The following is a 15,400-nucleotide window of genomic DNA, read 5'->3' on the forward strand; positions in this document are numbered from 1 at the left end:
GTGAAAGAAAGAAGCTTGAATTCAGACAGTACACTTGTACTGTTGTTTATTTCTGTCTAATGAGGAGAATATGTGTAAGAACATTTAATTTCTTGACATTTTGGGAGCTGTTGGAAAGTAGCAAACTCAGCGGGTACCAAACTATTGGACAATTGCTTCTTGAGGTACGAAGTGACAATATGAAACAAGATGGCTGGGGCTAGCTGGTTAGCACGCTAACAACAGTAACTATCTCTGCAACTTAGAACATAGACGTCTTTGACAAAACATCAAAACTTAATTTTCCTTACACTCTGTTTACGCTGTTTAAACTAAAATTCTGGCCTTGTCTTACACATTGCACCTTTAATGGTTGGGTGTTTTTGGCTCTTTAAAATCAGTACCAGAAAGAAATGCAAGAAATTTGAATTAAATTAAAGTTGAGTTAGAAAACAAAGTAACTATACTTTTCATCACCATAACTATAAATGTGCTTTTTGCTTCAACAGGAACACATATATAATCTCAGGATGTAGCAAAGTTTGAGTTCCCCAGGACAGTTTCACAGTCCTGATTTAGGGCACAAACTGCTGCTGGGTTCAAAACTCTGATCTTCATGTCCTGCTTGGTCATAGAATAGAGCAGAAACAGCAGCGTTTCTTTCCGTGTGCAATCTCGACCTCCTCAGGTGGCGGCGCCTCAGGAGCTGGAGACTCCTCCTTACACTCGGACAATGAGCCACTGGAAGTGGACAACAGCCTCCCACACACCAGGTCAGCAGCCTTCCCGTCCATGATGGACAAATCTGTCACTGTTTTCTCTCTCAGCGACATGTCTCCATCATCATCATCATCGATCAACACAAACTCCTTGAAGTAAACCATCCCCACCCCGTGGAGGCTGTGGCTCTCTGCTGACTCCTCCAATGTGTGGGCATCCACAAAGGTCAGAGTTGAAGTCTCTGTCAGGGTCTCATGTGGGTCTGTGGAGTTGTCCTCTGGCCCGGAGTAGGCCAGGCTGCTCGAATCCATCATCCACGAGGAGTTCCTGTGAACACTCTTATCTTTCATGCTGTACCTCTGGTCCTGGCTGTGAGGGATGATGTCTGGGACAGAGGACATCTTGCCTGCAGCATCTCGACCGGTGATCTGGTGAGAACCGTTTTCTGTAGCATGACCATTCCCAGGATACATGTTAAAAGCCACCTTCTGGTAGTCATGGTAGACCTGCACACTGCTGCTCCCTGTTGGAGAAGAGAGGGGGATGCTGGCAGTGTCGCCTTTTCTTTGCTTCTTCATGTATTTTCTCTTGTCGCACTGAGACAAAACAGAAGATTGGAAGTTAATTCTTGAGCTTGGAAATGGCAGTTTAATAAACTTTAGTGCACTGGGAAATGGATGGAGAAACACTCTTCAACCTAACAAATCTACGCCGTATGACTTCTGAGGGAGAAATGCCTCCAGAAAATGAAAGAACATACTTCAGAGAGTAGGTAAACAACTGATTTTTTTATTAACACGTTCTTTTCCTCAAATTTGTGTAGGAAAGGCTCCTGGTCGCACTGCTGTTCGTGGCGTAAGTGCAGTCTCATCAGCAGAAATCAGTCGGACCTGCTTCGTTTGATCACAATATTATCAGCTCTGTCCATTGTTTGGAGGGAAAATCAGTTGGTTCCCTCGTCTCAAAGTCAATGGGTTTTTTTAATTGGTTTTTGGTTAAATACCTGAAATGAGATCTGTGGTTACCACAGGTTTAAGATGTTTACACGTTTTGTTCTATGGCATAAAATAAATCATTAAATGTCCCACAATTTAATTATGAAGCTCTTCCATGTCTTAAAAACGGTGGTTGCTAGCAAGTGGCTAAATGAGACTACAGAGGTTGTCGGGGACATTAAACGTGATCATAGCGAACACAGAGACTCATCTACTGACTAGTCCGTCTTTACAGTAGTTACAAACTATTCTAGCTCTAACTTTACAACTTGTACATTGATCAATTTAGCTTCGAAAATCACAAAAGTGGTGTTCACCTGTGAAGATTATCTTGCTGAACGAAAGTAAGTATCATAAACTTGTGTTTGCCGCAGTTTATTTTCTGCAATAATCCAAAATTCCAGTTAAATCCAATTTTATCTTATTAATCCAATCAAAAAAATCTCACAGGCTTTTTGTGAAGGGAACCAGTCCGATGCCAACTTCTGGGTTAGCCCACAAAAATACATCATCGCTACGCCACTCTCTCTATACTCATTAATAAGCCCTGTAGGGAAGCATCTACATTTGTTACCACTTTGCACCAACATATTCAGGCTTTTCCTTTAATTTGTCACCTGCGTATTGTGATTGCACAATAACAAATAACACACACTTTATCAGACCACTTCCTTCGCATCACTGACCCTCAGTATACATGGTACTATTGTGCAGTTGCAATTTTAATATTATTCACATTTTTTATTCACACAGCAACTGGGGCAGGTAATGGTTAGTGCGGTGGAGTTGTTTCATGAACAACAGTACGGGAGAACAAGCTGTCATTTAGTATTGGGCTCTCTGAATAAATAAATGAAGGACTTTTAAAAGTAGCAAAAAATAACTTCAATTCCCCGAGGATCAGCTCTTTGAAGACGGAGACAGATGAACTCCTCTAAAGTGCTCTAACCAAGGAAGAAGTGTGTGTGTGTGTGTGTGTGTCTGTGTGTTTTAGAGAGATGAAGCACACACACACACACACACACACACACACACACACACACACACACACACACACACACACACACACACACACACCACTTCTTCCAAGCGATGAATGCATCACTCAGAGTGACTTCAGAGCACGGTTTAGGCAGAATGTCAGGTGATTTAAAAAGGCACATACTGTAGAAATCTATCAGTGCAGCCACAGTATCACAACGTAGAGTTTGTGAGTTTTGTGCTGCACAATGTGAACAAATCTGACAGACAAATCACATTAAGACCAGTGAGATAGTGACACTAAACACGAGGTTAAAAGACTTCTTCAAGAGGAACGTTTTCCACTTTGCGCTCGGCACAGGAGCTTAACAGACTGACCCTCTTACACTTGACTGACTCATATGCGTGACAGAATCGGGACTCTATAAATGAATAATAACGGCAATGTACATGTTCAAGTGAGCGTCAGCATGCTCCACTCCAGCTTGTGGTGGCGAGTGAGTAACAATAGATGAAAAATAGATTTGATTTAAACACATTCATTGCATTACCACTTTAGTGCACTGGGATGGGGGGCTGTTTTTGTTACAGTAGGGCCTACAAGAAGGTGGACAATAGCTTTATCTGCTGCAGATGGACTTGCACTGAAGAAATTAGACAATAACCCCAATGTCAAGTACTTATAGATGACCTGTATAGCCTCAAAAAAGTATTTCATATTTTCAATACATCCGAAATCCAACTCAAAACTAAATATCAGATTCAAGATGAGTCGAAGCATTTAATTTACAAGTTCCTTTTGTAGATTGACAACATTTCTAGAGCACTAACTCTTCAGGATCATTACTTTATCAGCAGGAAATACTGTTAAATCAGTGCCACAGTGCCAGTTACACAACCTACCAAGCACTGCCCTATGCACTAACAACACTATAAGGCTATACAAAAATCATACATGATAAATAACAGCAGTAGCTACCGGATCATACATACAGAAATCTACATTTTCTTACAAAAATCCACTTATATTCGAATACTTAAATGCTATTACCGTCAGCCGTCCACGGTTGAACTCTTCCCCAAGTTGCTGTAATGAAAATCACATGGCAGAAGGGGGATGACCCAGCGTGTGTCCTCTCATCTGTAGTGCAGCTGTAGAAACTGATTTCTCCTCCGTCAGACTCGTCACACACGCCCTCCCCTTGTCTTGTAAACTACAACTACCCACAGAGTACACAGGGAGGCAGTCACTGGATGCTCCACTGATCACAATCACACCGGAACTGAATTACTCCTCACACATACAAACACATAAAAAAACACCCTCACACCATTTTAACAGAGATGAAGCCCCACCCAACCAATGAATTGCCTATAATTTCAAAATTAATGCATTAGAAGATTAAACCCAGTGGATAACCATTGTTATTGCCCCTCACACACACTGATGTACTTTTATGTCTGTCCCACATTAGACAAATGTTTCCTGAAGCGGGATAAGGGACATTTGATTAAAATAACCAATATAGAGCTATATTTACCCCTTATTATGACATTTTTTGGATGAACAAATCTATCAGAAGTACATCTTGATAAAAAATAGCAGGACTGTTTTATTTATAAGAAATGTATACCACTGAGCAAAAATGCATCCAAAAGACATTAATTCAACGTCTTTGATGACATTGAAAAGACTTCTACTGGAGAGACAGAATGAAAGTTTTCTTCTTTTTTTTATGTTCACTATTGATGTCCAAGTGACGTCCTCACAGGGTTCAAAATGAAAGTTTTTACAATGTAATTTTAGGCTTCTTTTACAGACGTTGCAGACGTCTAAAGAACTTTGTGTGGCTCAAGATTAAAGTTTTTATGATGGCCAAAATTTACTCCATGCTGCAAAAGCTGCAGGGTGGATTCAAACCCTGAGCCTCAACCTCAGTAGCCTGCATGAGGTGTGTACTTTACCAGGAGAGCTATCCATCAGTTTATTAAAGAAAACAGCTGACGTTGACCTGGCTCTGTCTGAAAGTAGTAAAATGTGCCTACAAGCATCACTAAAGCGCACAATTGACCTTAATATTAATATGAACAATAAAGGAGCATGATTTATGGACTGTTACTGGACTATTTAACTTAACAAACAAGACATAACACATTAAATTGTGAGATTTAGAGGAGCTTGTAGATGTTGTTTTTTTCTACATTTGGACACAGCTGGGCAAGCTGTTTCCCTGTTTCCAGTCTTTATGCTAAGCTAAGCTAACTATATCCTAGCTGTATATATATATATATATATATATATATATATGTATATATATATATATATATATATGTATATATATGTATATATATATATATATATATGTATATATATGTATATATATATATATATATATATATATATATATATATATATGTATATATATATATATATATATATAGTATGTATGTATATGTTACACACATGAGAGTGGTATCAATTGAAATCTATCTTTCAGCTTGCAAATATCTGTATTTCTCATGATCTCTAACGATTTCTTCAGTGGGCTATATTGTATAAATCCCAACCTTTTGTTTTTAATGCCATTTTCTATCATTTTATATTAGAGCGAATAAACCAGTCGAGTCGTAATCTTGAATAATTCTTTTTTGACAAATGTGGGAAAAAAAAGGCCATTGCTTTTATTTAAAAATATCTCATAAAACCACCACATACAGATGCTTTGTGTTCGCCACATATGGCCTTTATGAAGTGTTGCAGTGGTGCAGAGATGCATGAAAAGCCACTTCTCTCACTTCCATACACTAAATGTGTTCCAATAAATAATACAAGAAGACAGACCTTCACATACATGAAAGCTGCACACAGGAATATCAGAGGGATCAAATATTGAAAAGTCTTCATTCCCTGTAGGGATGATGTCTGCATTAGCCTCGTATATATCAACCGTTAGACATGGCATGTGACAAAGTGCTCGTGTACAGTAGATCTATGAAACCTACGGCACAAAGCCCTGCTGATAAAACTCATCAGTAATCTTTCTCAGCCATTATGATCCTTTTAGGCTCAGAAAAAAATATCAGATGAGAAAACACTAACATCAGTTAAATGACTATGGTATGTTTACCGTTACTCATGAATTAGTTAAATTAGCTCCTCACACACGTGAACATGGCACATTGTAATTTACAGTATGAACACACCAACATTATCATAGGTATTGAAACGGTTGCACTGAATGAAGTTGAAAACACCTTGAAGATTAAAAGAGGCAGACACATCAATTAAAACATGTTCTTATTGTAATATTTTCAAATTTGCATTGTACAGACCTTATCTAATGATCATATGACTGTGGATTAGTGTGATTGTCCGGACCAACCTTGCTACATTTAATTAATTATACATTCAATCATACAAATTGAAACAGAGCAAAACAGAAAAAGTACAGCATTCGGCTGTGTTTTGGCAAAACTACAAATATCAACCCTCTGTGTTGATTAAGACCTAAAAATGAATCCCTTCATGTGAGTTCTGTTGCTTCCATGTTGCTGCATGTGGAAGCTGAGGCCTGGGGCAGAAGACTCATTCTGGTCTTTGCTCTTCTCCCAAAACTTGATCGTCACTCTGCCTGGCACCATCAGAGGCTCCTGATACTGGGCAGTGATGTTGATCGGAGCGGTGATGACTTCAATCCCTGAGGACACAACAGAGCAATGAGGAAGTCTAGCCAGCAATAAATAAATGACTAAAGATGGCTGTGATGTCAGAAGGCATGTTCCCTTTTATGAATGTTCGCTGTTTAATTGTGAATATACAAAGTTTTAATGTTAAATTACCACAATATTACATCTACCTATCAATCAGTTTGGTCCTAAAATCTAAAATCTATTACCTTTGTGCTTTTCTATTTCAGCCAAGCAGACAGACAGCATCCAGAGACTTTGTGAGGTCTGCGATCTGTAGCCAAAGAGCGTGGACGATAGACAGAGCAGCCGATAGGGGAAGAAGTCAGAAAAACTCCAGACACACTGCAGGCCAGCAGTCCTGGAAACTTTGAGCTCCACCTGCTTCACATTTTCTGGTTCAGGTTCATCTGTTGGGCCTGTCAGAAGAAGGAAACATCACCAGAAAGAGCTGGAGTCTGCACCATTGATAATGTCACTAGTAATGCCTGTGCTTTTCATTTAACTTCATCTTAGCTGAAATTGTTACTCACTCTCGTTTTCGTTCCTTGGTGAGCCTCTGCTGGCTTTGTGGAGCTTGTTTTCGGACATCAGTGTCAGGACGCTCTCCCACACGGGGCATCCAGTACGAGAAGTAGCTGTGAGGCAGATGTCGACCTCCACCCCTGCCTCAATTTGCCGGTAAACTAGGACTCGAGCCTGCAGCATGAACGGACCCTTCTTCAGTTCATCAACTGGCTGAAGGGTTTTTAAACTCTGACGCACACGAACAAGACCTGCAAAATGTATAATTGCACCATATACTGAAGAAATAATAATAATTATAATAATCAAAAGCATATTGCATATTTAGCATTTACATTTGGTCAAATCACATTACGCTTACCTAACCAGTACTGGTGAAAACTACAGGTGTACAGGTGTACTGTGTGTATTCTACAGTTTTTGTTGCTGCTGTTTTCTAATCAAAGGCCACACGGAGGACTTGCTCTTGTAATGCAAAGTGGAGAATTCATCTAAGCCAGTGGTTCTCAAACATTTTTATGTCAAGGATCCCTTAACTGACACGATTTAGACTATGGATTTTAGCTCAGGGATCCCCCATATGATAAGAATTTTGCTTATAGATGTTTTATTACAGAAAGTGTCTGAACCCATGACCAAAATAGTCCGATATTTTACAGTACAGTCCTTGAGCTACTTATAGATTGAATTATAGTGAAAATAAATTATTCCCATTTTTGCTGGGGATCACTTGGAACAAGGACCCCACTTTGAGAACCACTGGACTAAGAACCTCTGTATTTCAGACATAGTTTTCATGGGTTAACAGAGCAGTGGTTAAAATGAAAAAAAAATTCAAAATTTTAAAATTGCCAATTTAAAAGACATAATCAATTATGTAATCAGGTAATCCTTCACAATCCAACCTTGGAACATTAGTCTGCTTTTTCTCAGTGGGTAGTTTAAAGAGACTTTGTGAAATGTCTTCTGTCTGACCTGCTGGGCTGAGCCTGAAGTCTTTATCAGTCAGCACCATCAGCAGCAGCCTTCGACAGAGAAACTCTGGGAAACACAGGGGGGTGTCTCTGTACTCGGTGTCTGGATAATCCCAACCATAACCAGCAGCAGTGCAGAACCTCCTCAGCAGGGGAGTCTCCAGCCTTAAACAGACGAACACACCGACTCAACATGTGTCTGAGCAGCAGTCAACTCTTTCCTACTTTAAAGGGGCACTATGCCGTTTTAGAGAAGAAATTCAACCTCAGAATTTTTAATATTTACGAGTTAATAATACAAACTCAGACATGGGCGATATGGCTGAAAAGTCTTATCATGATAGTAAAGTTTAATATTGGTTGATATCGATAATAATTGATCATTTTTAAAGACCAGACTAAACAAGGTTGAATTTAACCTCTTTCTTTTGAAGTTAAGGACTTTATCAAGGCGCACAAGTTATAATTATGTTAACACAACAAGGATAAACACAAATAAAATTAAAACCGCAAGCAGTGATGAATGGGCCCTCGACCCACACAAACTGTTCCAAACCCTCGTTAAGATGTAAATTATATCTACTGCACCTACTGCAACTGTTCCAGTTTTTTGACTGTGTTGCTATCTCGGTAGGATGGAGGGAGTTGGGGGTAACAAGATAGTTGCAGGATGACTTGGTTGTGTATGATGTAGGCTGGCAAATTGTCCTCAGGATCTCTTAAATAACAGTTGCACACTCTTGCATTTATTTATTTAATTAGCAATCTGATGAAAAAACAAAAAACACTGATTCCAATAATCAGAAAAATATCAGTTGTGGTATCGAATTAATGTCCTCATGGGTTAGAAGCTACGTGCCAAATTTGGTGAGTCTGCAATCATCCTAAAGTGTCAACAATGCAATTGTTGTTAGTTTTAATTTACTTGGGTGAAAGCAAACGCAGCGCTGTTTCCGCCTTCGCTGAATGAATGCGCGCTCCCGCGGCCAGGGGAAACAGTTTCTGTCGGGGATACCTACATTGGCAGGACACCGGCAAACATTCCGACAAAAATAATTCCTGGCTAAATCCTTGAGACCTATGAGTCCTGTAAATTTCATGACGATCCGAAGGATTTTTCGCAGCCTGACCCGACGTTAGGTGGCGCTATGTAGTCCCCTGGCCACACCCACCCCGATCATGTTGAATTCTAATAGCGGCACACAAATGTGACGTATATTCCAAGTTTGGTGAGTTTTGGGGTATGTTCAGGCCGCCAAATATGCGATCGTTTGGGAGGATGAAGAATAATAATAATCCTTACAGATACAATAGGGCCTTCGCACTGTCAGTGCTCGGGCCCTAATTACATAAATAAGTAAAAATACTGTCATACCGGCAAACTGGCCCTATTCTTTTTTATTCACAATTTCCTCTCCATCAGCACTCATTATCTCACTCTGGTATTAATGGGTCGTGGTGCAGCGGATCACAAGATAGTCTGACCACTTTGGCTGCACCAGCTGCAGTGTCTCCAAGCTCCTAGGCAGAGCAAACAAGCCGGTGCAGTGCCGAGAAGAGACTGCTTGCCGAAAAACGACTGCCCCCGACGGGAACGCGCATCAGTTCAGAGGAAGTGGGCGTAGGTCTACTACGGGTCAGCTGGCAGACGCAGCACCGAGAGAAATGTTTTTTTTACTGTGCAGTCCTGTAGCCCAAGTGAAGAGGCTACGGAAAAAGAACGGCGCAGATAAAAAAAGTAACCTGATGTTTCCATAATGTAGGCTAGTTGTCAACAATTGATGAGGGTAGATGCTTTACCTTGCCACTTTTATTGTTGTTGTTGTTGTTATCGTTGTTGCAATGTGATTTTACACCGCTTTGATCTATAAATAAAGTCATAATTCAATATCCCTGTTTCAGTGATTTTATAACGAGGATTAGGAAATCAATGCAGATAAGAATGCAGGAGTGTTTCCACGTCACATTAGATAGCAATCATACAACACATACTGAGAAATTAGTAAGTGCTATCAGAGGTGGGTAATAACGATTTACATTTACTTCATTACATTTACTTAAGTAACTTTTTGGATAACTTGTACTTTTAAGAGCATAATTATGAATACAATAATGCAGTATATATAGAACTGTAGGCTAACTGTAACGGATTGCCTTTACATTCTGCATAACATTCTCTGTGTTTGCCAGGTGCATGTACAGTGAATTTGGTCAATATCACTCCTTGCAATAAGGACTTACAGGGTGCAGTCACTTTTTGGCAGGGCCTGCCGAAAAGTGACTGCACCCTGTAACTCTGGATTGGGAGGGGTTACATTCTCTGTCTTTTCAGCATTAATAGTAGAGGAAACCAGGTGCATGTACAGTGAATTTGGTCAATATCACTCCTTGCAATAAGGACTTACAGGGTGCAGTCACTTTTTGGCAGGGCCTGCCGAAAAGTGACTGCACCCTGTAACTCTGGATTGGGAGGGGTTACATTATCTGTCTTTTCAGCATTAATAGTAGAGGAAACCAGGTGCATGTACAGTGAATTTGGTCAATATCACTCCTTGCAATAAGGACTTACAGGGTGCAGTCACTTTTCGGCAGGGCCTGCCGAAAAGTGACTGCACCCTGTAACTCTGGATTGGGAGGGGTTACATTCTCTGTCTTTTCAGCATTAATAGTAGAGGAAACCAGGTGCATGTACAGTGAATTTGGTCGATATCACTCCTTGCAATAAGGACTTACAGGGTGCAGTCACTTTTCGGCAGGGCCTGCCAAAAGGTGACTGCACCCTGTAACTCTGGATTGGGAGGGGTTACATTCTCTGTCTTTTCAGCATTAATAGTAGAGGAAACCAGGTGCATGTACAGTGAATTTGGTCAATATCACTCCTTGCAATCCAGAGTTACAGGGTGCAGTCACTTTTTGGCAATCCAGAGTTACGGGGTGCAGTCACTTTTTGGCAGGCCCTGCCGAAAAGTGACTGCACCCTGTAACTCTGGATTGGGAGGGGTTACATTCTCTGTCTTTTCAGCATTAATAGTAGAGGAAACCAGGTGCATGTACAGTGAATTTGGTCAATATCACTCCTTGCAATAGGGACTTACAGGGTGCAGTCACTTTTCTGCAGGGCCTGCCGAAAAGTGACTGCACCCTGTAACTCTGGATTGGGAGGGGTTACATTCTCTGTCTTTTCAGCATTAATAGTAGAGGAAACCAGGTGCATGTACAGTGAATTTGGTCAATATCACTCCTTGCAATCCAGAGTTACAGGGTACAGTCACTTTTCGGCAATCCAGAGTTACGGGGGTGCAGTCACTTTTTGGCAGGGCCTGCCGAAAAGTGACTGCACCCTGTAACTCTGGATTGGGAGGGGTTACATTCTCTGTCTTTTCAGCATTAATAGTAGAGGAAACCAGGTGCATGTACAGTGAATTTGGTCAATATCACTCCTTGCAATCCAGAGTTACAGGGTACAGTCACTTTTCGGCAATCCAGAGTTACGGGGGTGCAGTCACTTTTTGGCAGGGCCTGCCGAAAAGTGACTGCACCCTGTAACTCTGGATTGGGAGGGGTTACATTCTCTGTCTTTTCAGCATTAATAGTAGAGGAAACCAGGTGCATGTACAGTGAATTTGGTCAATATCACTCCTTGCAATAAGGACTTACAGGGTGCAGTCCCTTTTCTGCAGGCCCTGCCGAAAAATGACTGCACCCTGTAACTCTGGATTGGGAGGGGTTACATTCTCTGTCTTTTCAGCATTAATAGTAGAGGAAACCAGGTGCATGTACAGTGAATTTGGTCAATATCACTCCTTGCAATAAGGACTTACAGGGTGCAGTCACTTTTCGGCAGGCCCTGCCGAAAAGTGACTGCACCCTGTAACTCTGGATTGGGAGGGGTTACATTCTCTGTCTTTTCAGCATTAATAGTAGAGGAAACCAGGTACATGTACAGTGAATTTGGTCAATATCACTCCTTGCAATAAGGACTTACAGGGTGCAGTCACTTTTCGGCAGGCCCTGCCGAAAAGTGACTGCACCCTGTAACTCTGGATTGGGAGGGGTTACATTCTCTGTCTTTTCAGCATTAATAGTAGAGGAAACCAGGTACATGTACAGTGAATTTGGTCAATATCACTCCTTGCAATAAGGACTTACAGGGTGCAGTCACTTTTCGGCAGGCCCTGCCGAAAAGTGACTGCACCCTGTAACTCTGGATTGGGAGGGGTTACATTCTCTGTCTTTTCAGCATTAATAGTAGAGGAAACCAGGTGCATGTACAGTGAATTTGGTCAATATCACTCCTTGCAATCCAGAGTTACAGGGTGCAGTCACTTTTCGGCAATCCAGAGTTACGGGGGTGCAGTCACTTTTTGGCAGGGCCTGCCGAAAAGTGACTGCACCCTGTAACTCTGGATTGGGAGGGGTTACATTCTCTGTCTTTTCAGCATTAATAGTAGAGGAAACCAGGTGCATGTACAGTGAATTTGGTCAATATCACTCCTTGCAATAAGGACTTACAGGGTGCAGTCACTTTTCTGCAGGGCCTGCCGAAAAGTGACTGCACCCTGTAACTCTGGATTGGGAGGGGTTACATTCTCTGTCTTTTCAGCATTAATAGTAGAGGAAACCAGGTGCATGTACAGTGAATTTGGTCAATATCACTCCTTGCAATCCAGAGTTACAGGGTGCAGTCACTTTTCGGCAATCCAGAGTTACAGGGTGCAGTCACTTTTTGGCAGGGCCTGCCGAAAAGTGACTGCACCCTGTAACTCTGGATTGGGAGGGGTTACATTCTCTGTCTTTTCAGCATTAATAGTAGAGGAAACCAGGTGCATGTACAGTGAATTTGGTCAATATCACTCCTGGCAATAAGGACTTACAGGGTGCAGTCATTCGGCAGGGCCTGCCGAAAAGTGACTGCACCCTGTAACTCTGGATTGGGAGGGGTTACATTCTCTGTCTTTTCAGCATTAATAGTAGAGGAAACCAGGTACATGTACAGTGAATTTGGTCAATATCACTCCTTGCAATCCAGGGTTACAGGGTGCAGTCACTTTTCGGCAATCCAGAGTTACGGGGGTGCAGTCACTTTTTGGCAGGGCCTGCCGAAAAGTGACTGCACCCTGTAACTCTGGATTGGGAGGGGTTACATTCTCTGTCTTTTCAGCATTAATAGTAGAGGAAACCAGGTGCATGTACAGTGAATTTGGTCAATATCACTCCTTGCAATAAGGACTTACAGGGTGCAGTCACTTTTCTGCAGGGCCTGCCGAAAAGTGACTGCACCCTGTAACTCTGGATTGGGAGGGGTTACATTCTCTGTCTTTTCAGCATTAATAGTAGAGGAAACCAGGTGCATGTACAGTGAATTTGGTCAATATCACTCCTTGCAATCCAGAGTTACAGGGTGCAGTCACTTTTCGGCAATCCAGAGTTACAGGGTGCAGTCACTTTTTGGCAGGGCCTGCCGAAAAGTGACTGCACCCTGTAACTCTGGATTGGGAGGGGTTACATTCTCTGTCTTTTCAGCATTAATAGTAGAGGAAACCAGGTGCATGTACAGTGAATTTGGTCAATATCACTCCTTGCAATAAGGACTTACAGGGTGCAGTCACTTTTCGGCAGGGCCTGCCGAAAAGTGACTGCACCCTGTAACTCTGGATTGGGAGGGGTTACATTCTCTGTCTTTTCAGCATTAATAGTAGAGGAAACCAGGTACATGTACAGTGAATTTGGTCAATATCACTCCTTGCAATAAGGACTTACAGGGTGCAGTCACTTTTCGGCAGGGCCTGCCGAAAAGTGACTGCACCCTGTAACTCTGGATTGGGAGGGGTTACATTCTCTGTCTTTTCAGCATTAATAGTAGAGGAAACCAGGTACATGTACAGTGAATTTGGTCAATATCACTCCTTGCAATCCAGGGTTACAGGGTGCAGTCACTTTTCGGCAGGCCCTGCCGAAAAGTGACTGCACCCTGTAACTCTGGATTGGGAGGGGTTACATTCTCTGTCTTTTCAGCATTAATAGTAGAGGAAACCAGGTTCTATATATACTGCATTATTGTATTCATAATTATGCTCTTAAAAGTACAAGTTATCCAAAAAGTTACTTAAGTAAATGTAATGAAGTAAATGTAAATCGTTATTACCCACCTCTGATAGCACTTACTAATTTCTCAGTATGTGTTATATGATTGCTATCTAATGTGACGTGGAAACACTCCTGCATTCTTTTCTGCATTGATTTCCTAATCCTCGTTATAAAATCACTGAAACGGGGATATTGAATTATGACTTTATTTATAGATCAAAGCGGTATAAAATCACATTGCAACAACGATAACAACAACAACAACAATAAAAGTGGCAAGGTAAAGCATCTACCCTCATCAGTTGTTGACAACTAGCCTACATTATGGAAACATCAGGTTACTTTTTTTTATCTGCGCCGTTCTTTCCGTAGCCTCTTCACTTGGGCTACAGGACTGCACAGTAAAACAAACATTTCTCTCGGTGCTGCGTCTGCCAGCTGACCCGTAGTAGACCTACGCCCACTTCCTCTGAACTGATGCGCGTTCCCGTCGGGGGCAGGCGTTTTTCGGCAAGCAGTCTCTTCTCGGCACTGCACCGGCCTGTCCGCTCTACTTAACAAGCCTAGAGACACTCCAGCAGCGAAGATCATTGGATGAGTGACACCGAGAGGAGCAGCAGAAGAGCGGGAGAGAGGCTGAACAGGCCGGTGTGTTTGCTGGAGGGGCTGTGGCTTTTAGGCCGTCTAATCAGACCTCAAGAAAAGCAGACATCACCACAGCCACTGTGTGACCTTACAGTTTACAGCTGGTCTTCACTCATGGGATCCATAATGACGCCTCACTCCACTCTTCTGTTGTTGTCAGTCACATGGCGATGGTGCACCGGCACTACACACCTGTTAAATGATTGCCTGTTTGCATGCCACTCCTAGCTCTCTCCATTATCAAGGGATATGATAGGCTGTTTATGAGCTATTCTTATAGACTTTCCATTGGTTTGCACTTTATTTGGTTTGTTTAGGCATACAAAACCTTTCTCTTGGGACTCAAATGTCTTCCCTAAAACTACACAGTGCACTTTAAACGAAAGTGAACGCTTCTCACCTGCAGTTCCGGACCGTGTAAACAACTTCACACTTCCTCGTAGTGTCTGTGCACAAGCAGCCTGTCCTCCGACTCAGAGCTTTGGTCAAGTATTTCATGTAAAGATAGACGGAACTGGGAAGCCTCTCGTTGTTGAGAACATTTGTCTTCAACAATTTATGAGAAGAGTAGATGTGAACATAAACTAAGTACACAGAACAAACAGTGACCGAGGCGGCGACGTAACTCTGTGCATTTCCCATTATTGCTCCAAATAAACTTTAACAACGCGACGACATTAACTCACCATTAATACTCAGTATCACTACATGTTAATTTCCTCTGGAGGTCGGGACCATAACACAGGCGGACTCAATCTCTGACGCTGATTTCAACTACGGGACGCGAGCTGGGACAAACAATACACC

The 15,400-nt window shown here is 41.8% G+C and overlaps 1 protein-coding gene across 1 annotated transcript; it reads right to left on the bottom strand.

The window, feature by feature from the left end:
- Positions 1–5,336: 5,336 nt before the first annotated feature.
- On the bottom strand, positions 5,337–15,350 carry LOC140996679 (uncharacterized). The gene is made up of 5 exons (XM_073467143.1): positions 14,994–15,350; positions 7,863–8,026; positions 6,896–7,138; positions 6,572–6,781; positions 5,337–6,373 (listed from the first exon to the last, which is right to left on the bottom strand). Exons 1-5 carry the CDS (start codon positions 15,233–15,235, stop codon positions 6,177–6,179), a joined length of 1,056 nt encoding a protein of 351 aa, XP_073323244.1. The 5' UTR covers positions 15,236–15,350; the 3' UTR covers positions 5,337–6,176.
- Between the last annotated feature and the right edge of the window lie 50 nt (positions 15,351–15,400).

Source organism: Pagrus major, chromosome 5 (genome assembly GCF_040436345.1).
Source record: "Pagrus major chromosome 5, Pma_NU_1.0".
Lineage (NCBI taxonomy): Eukaryota > Metazoa > Chordata > Actinopteri > Spariformes > Sparidae > Pagrus > Pagrus major.